This window comes from Aptenodytes patagonicus, chromosome 1 (assembly GCF_965638725.1).
Source record: "Aptenodytes patagonicus chromosome 1, bAptPat1.pri.cur, whole genome shotgun sequence".
In the NCBI taxonomy this organism is placed as follows: Eukaryota; Metazoa; Chordata; class Aves; order Sphenisciformes; family Spheniscidae; genus Aptenodytes; species Aptenodytes patagonicus.
Window position 1 is genome coordinate 69,262,431 of NC_134949.1, and position 20,375 is coordinate 69,282,805.

Consider the following 20,375-nt stretch of genomic DNA (forward strand, 5'->3'; position numbering starts at 1 on the left):
CTACATAGGAACTTCTTTCAGTACTTCCCGTAAGAGAATCCATGCGTTCTTTAAGGAGCTTTATCTATAGTTTCTAGAGTTGATTTTGATACTGAAATCAAGAAACTGGCTTCCAAACCTTTGGCTTTTTCTGTACTTTTTTGTTCCTTTGAGTTATAGCCAGCCTTGCCACTGAGGAGTACTATTTAAACACGGACAATGTGCTTATATTATAAATGCTTCTAAAATATATGATGAGGCTGAAGCATATGTATGTAGGACTTTGTTTCTTAAGGTTTGGTAGGTAAACAGGAACTGAGAGGCTATTGGAGTACCTTTTCTCATGTAAGACAACTGCTTCCAAAGTTTCACATTTTTGTCAAAAGCATCTTTTAAATTTTTAAATTTTTTAAACTTTATTTTTTCTTACTAAATCATTCTTTGCCAATGTATTTTTTCTACACTAATTTATAGAAAGTGGCTTTATTTTTAAGTTATTTCTAGCTTTATTATTTGTATCTCGGGAAAGGAAAAGCTTTCTTCATAAATTTTAGTGTTGCCTTCTGAACTCTGCTATGGAAGTGAATAAATGGATTCAGTGGATCAATGGAGTCATTGGTTCAGCTTTGGATTCATTACTCAGCTGTTATCTATTTATTTTACATAATTAAATCATCCATCTGTTGGTTGTGAGGGAGTCAAGGTTCTTGTGTTACTTTTTCTTAAGAAATAAAGGGAATTTTTCTGTCAGACTAATTTTAGAGAATTGTGGGTTTTTTCCTAAAATCACTTACCAAGAATACTTACTTTTTCATTTAAGACACTGTAGCAGCATAGTTGTTTGTTTTTAGTGACTTACTGTTCATGACATATTGCTACCACTGAAAATGTCTTTAAAGCAGACAAACCAATAAAAAGTTGAAACTCCTTGCAACTTTTCATTGAAAACCTTAAATGCAGTTGGTTAAGACAAGTGTTTATCTTTTGAACTATGGTCCCTAACACAAATTTTGCTATGGGGAAGGAGAGAAATAATAGAATCCATAAACGTCTTAGTCTTTTTGAAGATTTGAATCACGTTTTCCGTTTATTTTAGTAGTATTACGGTGTAGCCAAAGCTTTCGTTTGGGTTGAATAAATACAGTTGCTTTTATGTAATAGAGGCAAGATATGGGGCATTATCTTTATTACCTGGCTGTGGATGTTGGATGTGTGAAACTGAGAGGATAAGCAAGGCTGCTGAAGAAGTGGTGCGCACAGAAGCCTGCATCGTGGGAAATCTTGGCCTGAGTGAAATTGCTGGCGAGTCACTGCCAGTCCTAGCAGTTGAGAAGCACAGGAAGGTTATTGTATCATGCCACTGCCTGGTGTCAACAGTGAGTCATGGATACTTCTGCTGCAAGGAGAATGATGCAAATAGATTTTGAGGCTTAAATTCTTCCTCAAAATAAATTATCAAATGTTCCAGTAAGGCTGTGGGGACTGTCTTCTGGGATAATTAAGGTATGTTTAGTGTCTAGGTGCCATTATGCCTAAGTGTTACTTCATTATTATATCAGAATGAAGCTGCATCAGGGGAAGTTCAGATTGGACATTAGGAAAAGGTTCTTCACTGAGAGGGTGGTCGGTCACTGGAACAGGCTCCCCAGGGAAGTGGTCACAGCACTAAGCCTGTCAGAGTTCAAGGAGCGACTGGACAATGCTCTTAGTCATACGGTTTAGTTTTAGGTAGTCCTGCGAGGAGCAGGGAGTTGGACTCGATGATCCTTATGGGTCCCTTCCAACTTGAGATATTCTGATTCTAATACACAGATTTGTTTCAAGGGAATTTTTTATTTTTCAGAAGAGAAGTCAGAAAGAAACCTCTTATTAGCAACAGCCTTGAACTATTGTATTTACTTTAAAATAGATGCTAGAGATTGTAATAAAGTTGTACTCATGTCTGTGTTACTGTAGTACAACTTTTTCAGGGTACAATAAAATATTCTGATGATCTGTATTACAATATCTTCCCCTTTTTGAGGGGAAAAAACACGTCCAAGGAGAGGCTGATTACCGCAGCAAGGCTTGTAGAGGAAAAAAACTGACCTGCTAGATTAAATGATGTAGCCAAGAGAAGAGCAAACAAACTTTTGGACTCCAAACCTCTTTTTTATGGGAGGAAAAGGGACAGAAGCAGCAATTTTCAAGCTGACAACAAATTGAGAAATTTTGCGCTTGCTACTCAGTTTCAGTAGAAAAAATTCTGGCTGGTAGCTGTAGATAAGGGGGGGGAATATTATGGAGGGAGTTCATTACAGTAACTCTTGTGAGATAGAATTGTCTGTGAGATAGCGAGGAGATAGCTGTGGGCATTACATGAGTAAAAATATAATATGCAGTAAACCAATACTGAATTCTAAAAATCATAGACTAGATAAAATACTGTTTTTAAAGTACATAAGATTAATTCACCTTATTTGTTATATGCTTCTATATAGTTTCAAAGATTTAATACGAAAACAGCAAAGCCTAAAGAAGGACTAGTGTGCTGAAAGCTGTTTTTTGTTTATCAGCTGGTAGAGTTATCACCTCTCCATACAAATCATGTGCTCAGACCTTTTACACCATGAGAACAGTAACGCTTTCATGAAAGCCTTTATTCATTCATTATTTATTGCTCTCAATCCTTTTCTGCTTTAACAGTTTGATTCACTATTTATATTGTGGTTGTTTTTAAGAGTTAGTGTTGTATTATTCTGGTTGTTATACCAGCACATACATCAAAATGACAGTTGTTGCCTGAAGGATTGATAATACAGGTTTGAGGAAAGCAATGGTGGGAAAGTGGTACGATTGTGATTTTTTTATTAATAGAAATGTGATTGTGTCATTTGTTTAGTTGTTCTCCAGAGCTTTTTTAAAAATTATTTTATTTTAATATTGCCTAAGGAAAGGTTACATTTGTATGGTTTTAGTCCCCTATTATATATTCCATTCTTCTGACTGTAGCTGTGGTTTGAGTTTATAAATCACATTTCACTAGTTCAAGTAGTGATTTTTTTTTAAAGCTTTTTTTCACCTATTCCGCCTAATATACCATTTGAAGGCATTTAATAACTGGCTATTTTTCAACTGTTATCACTTAAATTAAAACAGTTCAATTGCCACTGATTTTTTTTTTTTCTTGAATTGTTCGTCATAGGTTAATCAAGAGGAACTGCTCTGTCCTTTCCTTGTAAAACTAATCAAATAATGGGATTTTATTTTTAGAGTAGTATATCATGTTACCAGGTATTCTTTTACATCTATTGAATGTTGTATATCAGGATTTTTAATGGGGTTTTTATCAGAAAACAAAATCAGAATAAAAAAAGAACAAATTACTAACTGTGACCAAAAAAACCCAACCCCAAAACCATGCCTGCAGTGGAATGCTGAACTTTAAACGTGACTTTTATTTTGTGATGTAGGGATGCAGATGAGTTAAAAAGAATGGTATGGCTGAGGTACGTAATCTATGAAAATTAAAGTACAGACATAAATGGTGTTCTTTTGTGAAAATCGGATAAATTGAGATAAATGTTAGAAAAAGATAAAATTGTAGAAATCTTTTGTGTGCATAGCTAGAAAGAGAGAGACAGATTTAGAGGCATGATGGATTTCTGCTTTCCATTTGTTGGACTAGTGTGTAGTTCAAGAATTCGGGGCTCTTCATTTCGGTCCTGACTTTGTAACTTGTCTGCTGACAATCTCCATAGCAAAAGTATCTCAAAGCAAGTTACCAACAGACTGTTTTAATGATGAGTAAAACATATGTTAATGTTAAGTGAAATCTAAAAGGAATGCAAGGATTATGAAATTCAGGATTGTGGGGTGGTTTCTTAGTAATATGTTCAGGGTTTCTGTGTTGATTAGGTATACAAGTCTTCTGTCTAGTAAAGCTCATCTAGGCATCCATTTGTCTGAGTGAAAAAAGAGCTAAACTTTGCTGCATTTAACTTTTATTTAACTTTTGGTCTGTTTCCTGCCTAATGAGTACTGTCTGCAAAAGCTACAAGAAAGGGGTGTGCGGAGGGGGGGAGCATATGGGACTATTTCTCAGGGAAAACACAGCAAGTTGTTCTGAAATGTGCCTTAAACTTTGCATTTAAGTAAGTATCACCATTGGCCCTTCAGCCTTGCGCTGAGATGGATTAGAAAGAGGGAGTCCCTTCCCTAATTCTTTCTAGGTCCCAGAACATACCCGACAAATGAGAATTTGGGGCTTCAGAAGCCACCTTGTTCTGTTTCCCTGAAAGAAAACGCATAACACTAGACAAATGAGCTTTCCAGATTTTCAATGCTAGAAGCCTTTTTCAAATATTTTTTTTTTAGTTCTGAATTAACAGACTCTTATAAAACATGTAGCTCTGAGATTAATATACGTGTTCAGACACTTGTGCCATGCTTAAGCTATTGCTAGAGTTGGTGCATTGACGCCTCAAACTCACAACAAGGAATTCCATTTTCTGTTTTGTCTTGACAGTTGTTCATACAGATGTATCAACAGATTAAGATGCTTCTCTGAATAATTTTTAAATGCAGAGCACTTGGTTACAAGATGATTTGCATAAATGCACTTGAACCAGAACCAAAAGACTGTATTGTCTAGCATTTCTATCTATTTTATCTCTATTTTTGCAGATCTTGAACGGTTATGTATTCTCAGTCTGGTATATAAAGAAGCAAGGGAGTTCAGTCATTGCTCTGCATGAAGCCTAACAGCATGACATAACTGCTTGAATGACCATGTAGTAATGATTCATGAGTAAGTAGTTCCTGAAAAGATTTATTAAGAGCCAGTATTTGTTTAGTGAGAGATTTGCCCTAAATGATTTTACCAACACAGTCTATACCAACTGTCCATTTTGGTCCATGGGCAATGCAAGGCTATTCCGTGTTAGATAGTTTTATACTTATTACAATGAACTCAGATCTCCTTTATGTTCTTCTATCTATTCCCTTGATTCCTAAGTGATGTGCAAGGTTAGACAGGACAGTATTAAAGCTTTTCACTGACAAAAGTCATTCTAGCTGTCAGTTCTATTGCAGATACCCATTTTGGCTTGTCTGATCCACATTCTGATCAGATGCATTTCTGATGTAGACTAAGAACCCAACTTATTGCACCTGATGGCTTGAGTGTTGGGTGATTGAGCACTGCTGCCAGAAGGAATTGCTTCTTGCTTTGAAAATTCTCGTACCTAGCAGAAAGATGTCTGCAGGGAAGAACCACTCTTAGGAATGGAAAAACTCTTCTGTTTAGGTATTTTCGTCACATTCTAGGATTCAGTAAAGATCTTCATAATGAAAATCCTTGACTTTGTACTTCCAAAGCAGCATGTGAGCCTAACATCTATCACTATCATGATACATCTAGCAGAAATTTGAATGCCTCCTATTCAGGTAGGTTGTGCTAGGCCTCCTCATTTCCAGAGCTGTCCAAGTTCCTCCCTGCTTTCTTGTCCTGCTTTCTTGTTACTTACCTCTTGAACTTCCTCAAGGGGGTATTGTGTTGCCTCTTAAAGGTCACAGAAAGCTCCTTTAGAATGTAGCGTAATGTGCTGTGTTCTGCTTTGCCGTCAAAGGTGCCGCTGTCATTTCAGCATGAGGGTAAGTGCCAGAACATTTTGATCAGAGGTTTTTTATATGTTCTTTCACAGGGACAGTGATTATTGCAACTATATTCTAAATTTATCCTGAAATTCCAGTAATGCATTTGATCTGCCCGTCTTCCCAAAACTATACTCAGCACAAGAGACTTGACATATCCAGAAAAAAACATTTTCAAGTCTGTTCCTTTGTGAGTGTAGCCAATATTTCATGGCAGAGCTGAGAAGATAACATGTATCATGTCAAAAAGCCACAGGTTTGAAAAGGCTTAGCTGAATCTCACTGATGGTTGCTGCTATTGTAAATTTTGTTAAAAATGGATTTCTATTTTCTTCCTCCTTGCATTTCAAAGAAAATGAGAGAAGTTATGAAGATGGAAGGGATGCATATCTTCCATTTGGGCAAGAACTTGACTTGCTTGTGAGAACTTAAAGCTCTAATTTTGCAAGATAGACTTAAAATGATTGCTGCCATTGTGGCTGACTGCTGTGCATTGATAACTCTAAAAAACCCCATGCTTCTTACTTCAAGAAGGGACAATGAATGAGGGGTTTTTTTTCTGTATATATATATATATATATATATAGCAGTGCACAAATTATAGTCCTCTACAGTAGCTGATGATGTACCTGGGTACTGCTCTTGTTTCAGCTATCATTTTAGGCCTTTTGGATTTTGGGCCAACTGAGTATGAAAGTCAGCAGTTGTTCCTTATTGTGGCTTAAAACAAGAAAACCACATGCAAATGCTTTTCCAGGAAACTTGTTTTACTTTCCCTGAAGAATTGATGATATGGCAAATGTGAGAAGATGCAATGCTTACAATTATGAATGGTATAGAAAGCAGTTAGGAAGGCATATTGGAAAGACTATGAACAAGTAAAGCAAGAATGAAAGTATTACCATGACATAGCCAAATTAGTCCCATCTTCTTGTGAAACAGTGGGATGACGTGTGGGGCATACAGGGCCTCCGCACTCTGTAGTCATCTCCCTAAGATGACTTTTGCCTTGCAAGGTTACCATCTAATCAGCAGAAGGAAAATTATAAGCAGGCTGGCAAAGCCTCATTCTACACATGGTCTGTGCAGCTGAGAGGCAGCAGCTAGTTTTTGCTGTTGGTTATCTCCCTATCTTGGTTGTGCAAAGACTCCATTGGCAAGAACTTTCCATGTGTCACAGTACAGCCATATGTTGTTTATGAGATCCTGAATGTCACGTGTTTTATTATTTGACAGGATCAAGTCCTTCGTGCAGTCTTCTCATATTTGTGGCCATATCTGGTCATCTGATGCTTTTCTTGCTCAAGAAAATGTCTTTAAAAAGCCAACAGACAAAACGCCTGTAAATTTCAGTGTTTTCAGATTGCTGGTGAGCCACTGTCCAGGTTTTATAGTGCAGTCTGATCGGGCTAGCAAATATTTCATTTCTTCAGCTGAGCAGATGAATATTGGGCTCTTGATATCTTATCTGGACAGTAACTCAATTTCTGGAAGCACAAGTTTGGAAAGAACACTTGCTGCTGTGGTCATCAATAGATAGTCTCCAAGCATCAGGTAGCTTATGAGATCTTCCACTGTTGCTTGCAGGTGAAGGATGCCACTATGCTGTGTTCCAGATTGACAGGAAGAACAAAGTATTGTATTGCTGTGGGCAAGCAGAAATTGAAAAGCTTACCATTTTATATTAAAACTAATTCTTTGAAATATTACCAATTTATGTATCACAGCCTGCTTTGTAATTGTTTCTTCGTCCTCAGCAGTCACAAGCGTGAAGTATTCAAAAAGCTTTAAAGATCAGGCCTACTCCCTATTTTATACCCTTACATGAGAGCTATAGGGTTTATGCATACAGATGCAGTTATTCAAAATATTTCTGACAAAATATTCTTGTGGGACCCATGCACGTGTGCATTGAGATTTATACTGTAATCTCTCCAAACCAACTAGTATAGAAGGTGGTTTACATTTGGGGATGGGGGGGTGGTGGCAAGGGGAGGGTGATGTGGATAAAGTAGTCAACAGCTTTCTTGTGCATTGATTTTTCGTATAGTACTCTTTCATTATCAATCATCAGCTATTTTTCCTTTTTAGAGCATAGTGTTGATGTATGCTCATGTCTTGGAAAATACTGAACACAAGATCAAAGGTTGTGCAGCAGAGCACCTTTTTATCTTGGCTTGATTCCTTGCATCAGCTAATGGAAAGATATATTTGCTCACCTCCCTAATAGAGGGGACTAATAAGAATATGTTATCTCAGAAAAGCTCCTAATCTATTAACAAAATTAGTCCCATTTCATATAGATGCTATTAATTTGAAAATATTAGACATTTATACATATGTAAATGTTAAAGTTGTTCTTCCCTCAGGTATCATAATAATTTCTAATTACTTTCATGGGATAAGAGGTTCACAAAAGCTGAATTTGGTACTTAAGCCCCTATTCCATGGATGCAACGTTTAGAAGGAATCTATACCATGGATGAAATTGGGTGTGTTGTATACACATGCAAAATCATATAAGTTCGAATTCTGCAAGTTCTGTCGTGGCTGGCCTGAATATAGATCGGTCTAATGTTTGTGCGTTGGCCTTTTTTTTCTTCACAGAAACCTCTTACATGAGGATCCATTTTATCAACACAATTTGTGACAAAAGAAGTTTGTGCTTGCCAGGCAGGGGAGACAGAAACTGTAAAGAATTATCTTACTGCAGTGTGTGAAACTGCATGTATGCAAGGACTCTTGTTTCTTTAGCAGCATAAGAACAAATAATCAAAGCTCATATTTGTATATAAATAAAACATGATATTTAAGTAGTGTAATGCTAACTCAATTTGGACAGCCTAGCAGGAAATAGAGGTTAAAATCAGTATGGAAATTGTCAATTCCGATGAGAAATTCTAAACATTTGCCCTAATCCCAGAATGCCTGTTCTCGAGAAAGATGAGGGGCACTTAAAAGAATCCAGTTTCTGCACTCCAGGATCGTAGCATGCTGACACTCAAAGCATGTGAAATGTAGATGCTAGGAAGATTTGCATGAGAAAAAGCTTTTGAAGCATGCTAAACTACTAATGTAGACATACCTTTGGAAATTTAGACACATGGTAGCTGGGACTAACTGGTATGACTTCAGAAAAAATTTTCCTTTGTCTTCTATTGCCTACTAGACCATTTGTGGTATCTGCCACAGAGCTCAAATAGGCTCATCCCTTAGGAAGCCAGAAAACTGTCAGAATTATGTTCATAGTTCAAAAACTGATAGATAAACTGATGTTTTTCAGAAGTTTACTAGGTTTGCCTATGCTTAATCAGAATTTTTTTATTCTTATCCCACAGGTAAGTGCACAAATTTCTTCAGAATAAGGTATTCTATAGAAACTGCCCATATACATGCTTTATTCCTTGAAAATATAAATGGCTTGCTTTTTTAATTTGTGAGATAAGCTGCTTCATGTTTACCATAGGTAAAATCTTTCATGTGGACATTTACCACTGAATAACTGGTGTACTGCATTTATTCTGTTTTACCTTGCAGCCTTTTTTATGGATGTACCTGTACACTCAGTATGAGGTGATTGCATTGCAGTTTTGTTCTTCTGTGGCTATAGGTTTATTAGGTTGTTTCTGATCTGCTTGCTTTTGGAGTTTAAATTCATTCCTGCGGGGTTACTTCTGGGTTGGGTTTTTTTGTACAGACAGGGGCGAAGGAATTAGGCTGCTGCACACTGCCCCCTTAAACCAAATGAGTCATTTTGTGTGAGTCTAGTTCAGCTGACAAATGTATTACTGAAAACTTAAGCTCTTTATCTATAGTGCTTTTTTTACCATCTTGCCCTTCTGCTGTCTCAGAGATAATGCAATGTATGCTTGTCTTTAAAATACAAGTCTCTTTCTTTGACTCTCACAAATTAAATCCTATTAAAATCATAGCTGTATTTTCTGTCTAAGCTAAACATTGTAAAAATCACCCATTCATTTCCATTTAAATAAGGGTTTTGAATCCCCTGATCCATCTTAGAGGGAATATGTAGCATTTCTGGAATCAGCAAGTTCTGTTTCATCACAGCCCTGCTGGACACCTGACATTAGCCCTTTTTTCAGTTTCTTTGCGTGGGCTGCAGCTGAATGTCAGCAGGGACTCCCTCAGACAGCCAGGCCTTTGCTTCTGCGGTGCATTCAGCAGAATCTATTTCCCAGAAATGCCGCCAAAACATTAACTCTTTGAGAATGGGAGAAAATGATTTCCCATAGAGACCAAATCCTATTCTACCATTTGGCATGTGATCTCTTTTGAGCTGAATGTGGTTCATCCTCTTACAAATGTTTGAAATGCTTTCGTTGTAAAGAACATGAGAGGAATCGTCATAATGCAAAAGTTTGTGATTGTGCATGCAGATTTGCTGACAGGAAAAGCACCTTTAAGTTCTGTCATTTTCTGGTAATGTACATTTGAGGGTAGGCCTTACTGAATTGTCCTTCTGAAATAAAATATATCGTAATTATTGTATCTTTTCTTTCCAGAGTAGTAGCATTGTAGTCCTAATGATCTAAAGACAAAAGTAAGGCAGTGTTTGTAGGTGCTACATCTATTTCAGATCTGGAAGGGCTTTTGTAGCTGAAAGCTTGTCTCATTTTCCCAGCTGTAAAAAATAGTTGGTTGAATAAGAGATTAGCTGTAAACTGGCGTCAATTAACAAATTACATCTGTCTCTTTTTTTTATTTTTTCTTTATCCCTGGGTTGAATCCTGAAAAATAAATACAGAAATATGTGATATGTTATAAAAAATGCAAACCTGTCCTATGTCTTTCCAAGCGCTTACTGTTTTCTACATGAAGAACAGCTTGATCACTGAGCAGATTTGCAGAAAACTGCCAAATACATGTAGATCATAAAGCTGTCATTCAGTACAGGATGCACTGGTGTTGTGGGTTAACAGTAGAAGTAATCAGGAAATTTTCAGTAGCTAAGTTTGTCAATAATATTTTTGTAAGAAATGTTTATTGAATCTGCTGATTTCAGCAAAACTTTTGTTAGGAAAAAATTTCTTCCCTGTGGAGTGGAATTTCTGATTAAAAATTAAAGAGTGGGATGAGATCAACCCCTGAGCAAGAAATAGACTTGGTCAGGGATGCTCACTAGAATGTGGGAGATGATAAGGGGTCTCTTGGCTAATTCAGACAAAGAGCTTGAGCCAAGATTCATCTTCCCTTTATGACATTGGAATGTGGGAGATATAGGTTTAAATTCCGAAGTCAGCCAATATTCAGGTATTTGTACAAAGCAGAATCTCTCTCAGTCCCTTCTGTAAGAATATCTTGTTAGAGATCCACCCAAGGAGCCTCATTTGGGATGTATGAAGATGATGTGTAAGAGATTGAACCTTTATCTTCCAGGCTGAAGCTTTTCTAACACACCACTGAGTATTCTAGTAGGACCTCTCTTTTTCTCCCCGTGCTTTCCATCACCCCATATTCTCTTGCTCATCAATATGAGAGTCTTCAGTGTTCTCCCAGTGTAAGAGGAGAATTTTTTTTTAAGTTGTTGAGTTTTGCAGAATGTAACGATGCTTCCCGCCTCATTGTGACACATTTCTGTGACACAGTGTCATATAATTGCATGTTATGTTTTCCCTTGTTGCTGGGAAAGGGTAGGTTCTTCTCTTCCTTTTTGCTGGTTGTGGACAGGCATCTCTCGAACGTACTGAATTTTTTCTTGGTATTCCAAAAATTAAAGTAATTTCCCTGGTTAACCTACTTAAAACCTACTTAGAATTTAAATCCAGGAGATTAAGGAGAACTTAACTACAGAAGTGTTCTGTGCCTGGGTGCCTCGCCTCTGTTGTAGAACCCATAGTTCAAATTTAGGTGTTTAGACTTCTTGAATAAAGTATGGGATGAGTTATGTACCTGATTACGGTAGTTACAAAGACAGTATCTGCAGTGGGAATAGCCTAGATCAGGCAACCAAAAAACAAACGGACAAATGCGTATTGGAATCTTAAACACTATAGCTTGGTAGGTCAAGCTCTGTCTTGCAAAGATGGGTGTGGAAATCCTTTCTTTAAAAAGCATGTCACAATTTAATCCTTTCTTTCAAGATCATGCTAGTAGCAATGCTGCCTCCTTTTGATCTAAGATGTAGGGTTAGAATACAGGTCTTGGCTGTAGAGTTTCAATTAAATTCCTTTTTCTGTCCGAGTATGTTAAAATGCACATCCCCCACTTCCTTTGGAGTGGTAAGATGATAAACATTTAAGTTAATTGGAAGTATTGCTATCCAGGTCTTTCTGTTCTTATGCGTTCTACCAATTAGAATAAGAAGCTGTGCTCTCTTTAGTATTTTCTGTCAGGCCTACTGAATCTTTAAATATTTCATGCAAAATGGAAAAGCTTCAACAGGGAGAGATGAAAAGAGCTGCCTGCAGCAAGGTTCCCAAACTCACCAGTATAGCAATAGGTACGTTGCATTATCCTGAGACTGCAACAACAGGACTGCTTTGTGAACCAAATATAAGGAACTTCTGTATCATTGGTTCTATTCATACTGTAGGTTGGAAACTCTAACCAATCTGCCAAGGTGTGGGAAATGTGAATTTGAATCCTGTTAGGTGGAGGCAAAGATTGAATCATGTTCTGCTACTTACAGATGTAAATTTTGTGAAGGCAAACTCTGTCCCTGCGTAGAGCCCGGTTAACAAACTCCAAGTTGCCCCATGGAAGTAATACAGGCAGAGGAACATCTGGTAAGAGGTTGTGTTTGCACCTTGCCCTTTTAGGATTTACATTTGAGGTGGGCCTGAAGGGGCTTAGCTCTGTCAAGAAAAAAGTACATTGGGCATAACCAGCAAGAGACTTACTAGAGAACTGCGCTCACAAAAATATCTTGTGATTTGCAGGTGTAGTTATAATTTGTAGTGAGGCTTAAAGACCAATTTTCATTACTTGAAAAAATAGGGAATCCTCAAGGTCTGAAATAAGAGCAATAAGCTTCAAGCAAAGTACAGGTTCAACATAATTGCTTTGACTTTAATTATGTTACCTTTATTAAGCTATTTAAGAAAAGCATGATTGGTACTTATTCAGCAGAGTATGACATAACTAAGGTCAGTGGTATTAAAAGTATCTTTACTTGTTTATTTCTAGATAAGAAATTTCAACAGTATTTTTCAAGTTTGATTGAAAAATTGACCTGATTCTAGTCAGGTCCTAGAAATAGGATTAAGCATCAGTGGCTAGTATCACATGAACTTGGAAAATATTTTGCCTTTCTGGGATAGTCACCGATTTAAAAAGTGAAGTCTAAGAAATGGATGAGAAGCCAGTAAGACTTGCCTGCTCCTTCAGAGGCAAAAGGAAGTTTTCTTTGAAATGATATAGAAGAGGAGCTATGTTAACTGAAAAAGTACTTTATTTATGATGCCAACTAATAAAGGGTATCGTTCCATTATTGTGAAAATGATAAATTTTTTTGGAAAGCAGAGAAAAGAACCCATTTTGCATACATCTTGCATGTTGGAAAGGAGTGGGCGTCAAAAGCATAAAATAATTTTCTGTGGTGTATTTTCCAGTTATCTTGCACATAATGAAGTTTGTTCTCAGCTGAGCAGTTCAGAGAACAGTGATTGTAATTCATAAACTCAGTGCTAACCCTTCCCCTCGCCCTACCTCTTCACTTTTCCTGGGAAACTGAATTCAAGGCAGTTGCTGACCATTTATGTCCTTACTTAACAGACTGATGGATACTAATAAATACTGTTTGTCACTGGTATTAAATTTTATTTCATATCATGTTTCTGAATCGTATAATAGATTTCGGTTCTTTGACCCAAAAGTTGCACGGGGGCTTTTCCAGCTTTGGGGGAGATAATTTCTGTGGGTCTGAGACACAGTTTTTGCCTATGTAACCTGAAATGAGATTTCGCAGCAGATCAAATGGTAAAAATGGGGGAGTTTAGTTGTGGTGATTTAGTCCATTGATGTTTATAAATAACCCAAGTTTGAGTCTGAGACAACACTGAATAGAGGAAGTAATTTCATTTAGTAGATGATGTGGTTGTTCAGAAGAAGCTCTTTTCTCGCCTGGGAGAAAGGAAATGCTGAAGTGGCAGTATGTGGAGAGGCAGGTGGAAGCATGTGGGAATTTGTTTGTTAGCTGGAGGAGCAACACACAGCTGGGCTGTGGGTAAGTAGGGCTTCTCAGATACAAATGGAATTAACTCATGTGTGGAATTGTAAAGTTGTATCTAGTGAGGTTATTGTTTAAGTTTAACAAAATTTAAGGATATTCTGTCACTACTGCTGTTGTAGTCCTACTGGCTTTATTGGTGTTGTATAGGTACAGATGAGGCAAACCTTTTCATGAGTGCAGTAGGTTTTCTCTTACAGCTTGGTCAACATACATTAATTGAACAGATGTAGTAGTTTTGATTGCCTACCTGCACGCTGGCATGTTTGTGGTAGTGGCTCAGTTTTAAGGCTTGGAGGTTGTCTGACATTTTCACTTTGACTGTGGTTTGGACAAATGACCGTAAATGAAAATTGAAATCTTTAATTAAAAAAAAAAAAAAGTTAATACTAAAAACACTTTCAAAATCCCTTGAGATACTTTTTTCTTATACTGCTAAATGCTGACTTGAAAATAAATCTGATCATCCACCAATACATAAACACAATGTACCTCTTAGAACAGAGTAATTAATTATCCCCTCACCTAACATACCTGTGCTATGTTATCACACAGATTCTATAACCTAAAGTGTAGTCTTAGATTAACAGAATTAGTAACTGCCAAGTATTGCGTTGCTGAAATAGAAGAAAAGACAATTACAGCATCTTAAATCAATCATGAGGCTACACAGTTAAGCTGATTTCAGTTTATGCTGGTATCATAAAGGATGGTTTCATTTCCTTCTCCACCAGCTCCTTGACTGCACGTTCCCACCCCTACTTTGCACCAGGATCAGCATTGGTGTAGTCACGTCGTCAACTGGATCAGAGATCTGGCTGGAAAGATGTTTTGTTTGGTTTTGATGGGGCTGATTTTCAGCCAGGTGAAGTTTAGATCTAGTTGTCAGTGCCAGCCACCTGAGGAAGGACAGAGAGCTGGACTGTTCCTTTTAGTGGCAGCGTGGACTTAGGTGAGCTGATTGTGAAACAGCACCTTTAGTTTTGAAAAGCTCTTCTTAGGCCAGAACACAAAAGGAGTGAAAGTACTCAGTCTAAATTACTGGCCTTTTTAAAGAAAATGGGATTGGACTGCCTTTATGCATTCTATACAACCAAACTAACAGTTAACATTTGTAAAACAGGTTAAAGGTAGGTAACTGTGCTGCAAATACTATCTTCTATTGTCTTTTCATAGAATCACAGGATGGTTGAGGTTGGAAGAGACCTCTGGAGGTCAGCTGGTCCAACCCCCCTGCTCAAGCAGGGCCACCTAGAGCTGGATGCCCAGAACCATTTCCAGGCAGCTTTTTAATATCTCCAAGGAATTTTACATAAAAATTTTGATAAATATAATCTTGGAGTAATATTTAAACCCAAATCTTTTTACATCTCCTTTTTACACAAATATTTGAGTGAAATGAAGTACTGGGATTTATGTCAAACATATTAATTTGGCACCATCTTTACATTATAGACCTTAACTGTGTCTCCTGCATCAAGCCTGATAATAGATTATAACTAATACTAACTAACTAGTACTTTAGTCCTAGTGAATACTGGAAGTAGCTGTATTGCAGACACTGATTTTTGTAATATAAAGGTAGATCCCAGGGATCAGTCCATTTGACTTGTTCACATTCAGACTAAATTGTAAGCATGTCTGCCACTCTTAAGGGAGTAGAGATGTATCACTTGGTGCATATCTCATCCCTGGTAATCAGATCTTTGTTCAGTGTGTTATTACTTCTTCATTATTGTCTTAATACTTCTGTCTTGCAGAGAAAACAACAAATGTTTATCTAAATATGAAGCGAAGACTTTTTTCTAGGCAAACTGTTCTTCTCTTATATTATCCCACTATATTAACCCACTGTATTCACAGTCATTGAGACAGGATTTATTGTCTTGCACAACCAGAAATTAGTTTGATCAATGATCAAAGATCATTTGATTGACTTCACATTCCTCTTTGTAAGGTGGTAATTTCTGTTCTGTACTAAAATCCTCATGCATAAAATTGTATGATGTGACCCTTCTCCCCAGTCAGCATATATCCAGTTTTCTATAGTTGTAGTTCTTCCTGACATGCCGAAGTTTCTTCTGTAAGTCAACTGGGAAATCTGTGTTACGTGTAGTGTTAGTACTGAAGACCTTGGGAGCCTTCATGGCTGATTACATTTTATTAGACGGTATGTAAATTCTGATAGTCATGTGTCCCTCTGCTTTGTCAAGATAGTAATTCTAGTCTAGGTCTTGTTATGCAGAATTCTTCTATAGGGTAGGCATGCATTTGGAAAAAAAAATATTTTAAGCTCTGAGCTTACTGACAAATGCCTACTGACAGTTTCCCATTTGAAATAGTGACTCACTCAAGTTCGTGGAAGTGAGAGAGTCACCTGAGTAAGAGGTTTCTAGTGTTAAGCAACCTCTACCAGGCATAGAAGGAGAGACTTGAAATTTCTGTAGTATAATCCAGTTCCACCTCAATTCTGCTTTCAAAAAACAATGTTGGTCTGTCAGTGTTGCGGTTTCCTCTTGGTTGGTAGTTCAGGAGGACTGACGTGGCTCATACTGTTCTCTTTATTTCTCCAGTGGAGGGAATCCTCTGATTTTATTTATTTATTCTTTTAGCATATGCAGATGACTATCCAGGCTCTCCAAGATGAGCTTCGGATCCAGCGGGACCTGAACCAGCTGTTCCAGCAAGACAGCAGCACTAGAACCAGTGAGCCCTTTGTGGCAGAGCTGACAGAGGAAAACTTCCAACGACTTCATGCAGAGCACGAACGCCAGGCCAAGGAACTCTTCCTGCTACGTAAAACCTTAGAAGAGATGGAACTGCGTATTGAGACGCAGAAACAGACCTTAAATGCACGTGATGAGTCCATCAAAAAGCTGCTGGAGATGCTGCAGAGTAAAGGTCTGTCAGCAAAAGCCACTGAGGAGGATCATGAGCGAACAAGACGGTTGGCTGAGGCAGAGATGCACGTGCACCACTTGGAGAGCCTTCTCGAACAGAAGGAAAAAGAAAACAACATGCTGAGAGAGGTAAGTGACCAAGTTCTGGGTTCATCTCCAGTCTTAAGCTCTTCTCTGTCTCCTCTCCATTTCACAGCTCTAAGGAAAGAATCTTCTATCCTCTCTATAAGCTGTTTTTTGTATTGCAGACTTGACAGAATTTGTCCCTGTTTAAAACTTCTTATGGCTTCCTTGCGTGTGCTTTCTGGGGTTTTGTGCTTTAGGCCCCACTTTCCCCGTAGTCTCCATATGAAGCTCTGGAGGTGAATTGTCACACAGACTCTCAAATTCATTCTTCCGTTCTATTTTAGTTTGAGAGAAAGTAGCTACCTGTATTTAGGAGAGAGCTGAGAGAAATCTTTGCAGGAGTAATGGATGATTGCTCTACGGTTTCCATGGAAACAGTCATCTTGCTGTGAAGGGTATTTGATAAAACTATTAGCTGCCCTGGATGCACAGCCAAAAAAAAGATTACTTAAAGGGACACTGCCGCACACATAGTAACCCCTTCCACCCATCCCTCTGAAAACAGAAAAGAAAAACCATTGTTATATCTGTATTGCACCTTAGAGGAGTGCAATGGCAGGCATTCTTCACTGTTAATCATCCTAAACTAATTATAATAAAATATAGGCTACATATAAGTATCTTAGAAAAATAAAGGAAAATGAGTTGTTGTGTAGCCAGTGTAATTAAATTTCTTGACATTGTTAAATGCATGTTCCTCTTGTGAACCAGCCTCCTAAAGTATTCTAATATTAACTTCTAAAAGTCTAGTAATTCAGCGTGTGTTGTGTACCTACACAGGTACGTATGTATATGCATGTATTCACTAATGATAAGATTTTCTTAAAGATTATTTTACATACATCTGTAGATTGAAGCATGAATTGATAGCTATACATGTATGTGTCGTGTGTGTGAATCTAATGACCTGTTTTGGGCATTGCATGTCTACTTTGTGGTTCAGCATTTTTTTGAAAGCCTGACGCATACACAAGTTTTAAGCCCCCTCTCTAAGATGCCAGGGAAGCAAGGTCTGGCACAGAGGTTTTTGAGATGAGTGTTTGCAGCAAATAAATACTTCTTAATACCTCTTATTCATATGTTTTCCATGGCCTGACCCATGGTGCTTGTGCTCTTGCAAGCATTTATATAAGAAAGCGAGAGCCCATTGCATTTCTGAGCCAGATTTAGGCCAGATTTGTTTTTTTAGAGCAGTAATCTCTTGAGTGTCTGGAGTGAAGATAATATGATTCCAGAGTTTCTACACTACAGTTTTTCCTTTATTTAGCAACCAATGATAATTCTGTTCCAATTCTTGTGTCTATTTCAGGAAGAGCCCCAAATGGCTTCCATTTGTTTCTGCTTTAAGTACAGCAACATAAATGAAAAGCTGGCAGGAGCTGTGTAATTTTTTAGACATGCGGTTACTTTTGTTTCTGCTACTGATGAGTAGATGTTGAGAGATAAGAATTCTTGCTTCATTCACACATATCTGGAAATCATCAACCATTTACATCCTAGCCTTTATGGTAAAAGATTTCCTGGAGAAGGTAGAGATTGAGTTACTGACTTTGAAAGTGCAAATGCTGTTTATCTAACATTTTAAAATTAATTACTTTTTGCTGCTCACCCAGCTCTAATGCATTGAGAAGGTTAAGCTGGGTATACTGTAATTTGTAGCTCAAGCCATTTATGTGGTGTGGGATCCAGCATTGAAGCTGAGCACCCTGGTAGCCTTGGAAACATGGTGCCGTGTGCAGAGATGGCAAATTATCTCCTTATGGAGCTGGGTCACATCAGGAAGGGTTTTGTTAGTACCTGTGTGTTGTCCTTGAGCTCTGGGCTAGACTGAGCTAACTGAACTCAGGCTTGTCTGCATGAAGCTCAGGTCTCATGCTTGGGGCTCCAGGAGGCTGGAGAAAATCAGGGTATGTTGCTGAACTGTAGCTGACTGCATCTGACTTCCTGAGCACCAAGTTGCTCTGCTCTGCAGGATCTGGTTCAGAGTTGCTGTCACTGTTCCACACTTGGAAGCTGTCTCTGTGCAGAACCTCTTAGGTGTGTCTGCGTCACCCTCTTCAGCTAATCTATTGTGTGTTTATCTGTATATCCATAGTTTTAGGTTATTTTAGCCCTTTGCTACCCCAGATACTAACTATAGAATTTTTGAGCTGCCTTGAAGAAATCAATCTACTTTCTCGATGGTTCTATATCTAGCATTCCCAGTATCTGGAAAGGCACGCTAAACTCTTCTTTAAATACTGCTGTTAAAGGAAGCATTAGTATCTCAAAGGGATTTGCATGTACTTGGGAGCTCAGCATTTACACTTCATGTTCTAACACATTAGGAAAGCTGAGAAAAACTTTAATAGCAGTTTTGACCATCTTAGCTAAAGCGAGTTCTGAGATGTCAGAATCTGCTAGTATCTGGTATCCCTCCATTTTTCAACTTTGAAACCTACATGTAATTTGAAGCGTGATGTTGAGACTCAAGGTCATCAGATGGTTTCTTAGACAATGCTGGTGCAGTGGCCAGCAGTCTGACCTTGAAAATGTGAATTCATCGATTTATTCAGCTATTGCTATTACTGTGATTGTACTACAGATTGCACTAATTTCCTAAGGAAAGGAAATTCTTAGAGAGCCTAGACTTGTGGTTCTGATAAGATCATAACCAAGGAATAGCTGTACTGCTTCAGGCCAACGATACCTTTAGTCCAGCATTCTGTCTTGCATAATGGCCATATGCAGACACCCAGGAAAGGGTAAGAACAAGGCAAACATGATACTTCTCTGTAATGCTGTCCCATCTTCCCAACTATTTACAGATGAGGGTTTTCTTGAACTTTTTGGGACTTGTCAGTTTAGTATCCTCCATGGATCTGCCATCTGAATACATGGTCAGTGTCGTCTTCAGCCCGTGTAAACTTTTGCAGCTGTAGCATCATTTGGTAAGTGGTTCTACAGGCCTATTCTCAGTCGCAGGAAGTACCTGCCTCATTTCCTTTGAGAAATGGTCAGGTCTGAACCTGTCTCCCAGTAGCTTCATTGACAGCCTCTTGCTCTTGCACTGGAAGACACAGTGAACGGGTGATCATTACCGAGACTCTGTGCCACTCCCAATTTTAGATTTGTCACATCCCTTCCAAGTTCTCTCTTTTTCCGGGCTGAAAAGTCCAATGCTACTTAATTGTTCCTCATATAGAAGATATTGCATATCTTTGATCATCTCCCAGAGCACTGTGTCAGTCTCCTATATCCAGGTTATGAAATGGATTCTCCTGCAGATAGTGAGAGGTATCTCCATAAGCAATTTGACTCTCTTGGGCTTTTCCCAAATGTCCTGAATTCGGGGAACTCAGGCAATCTTTCCATACAAGTCCATAGGAAAGATCCTGTGTCCAGCATAGGATGTATTTGGCAACTCACTGACACAGAGGACAGTCTCTCATTAATACAAAATAATGAAAAATTAAATGTCTCATTGAACATCTGAACACAGACATGGATCTGGATGCCCTGACTTCAGCAGATGACAGTGTGGCTGCATCACATTCCTCTGCCCTAGA

The 20,375-nt window shown here is 38.1% G+C and overlaps 1 protein-coding gene across 10 annotated transcripts in view; it reads left to right on the plus strand.

Moving 5' to 3' along the window:
* The window catches only part of ERC1 (ELKS/RAB6-interacting/CAST family member 1), a 309,608-nt gene that overhangs the window by 48,944 nt on the left and 240,289 nt on the right, over positions 1-20,375 (plus strand). For all 10 annotated transcript variants that reach the window (XM_076341250.1, XM_076341288.1, XM_076341261.1 and 7 more), the window contains exon 3: positions 16,414-16,830. In XM_076341250.1, coding sequence (XP_076197365.1) covers positions 16,414-16,830 — 417 coding nt within the window. The remainder of the gene's footprint in view (positions 1-16,413; positions 16,831-20,375) is intronic.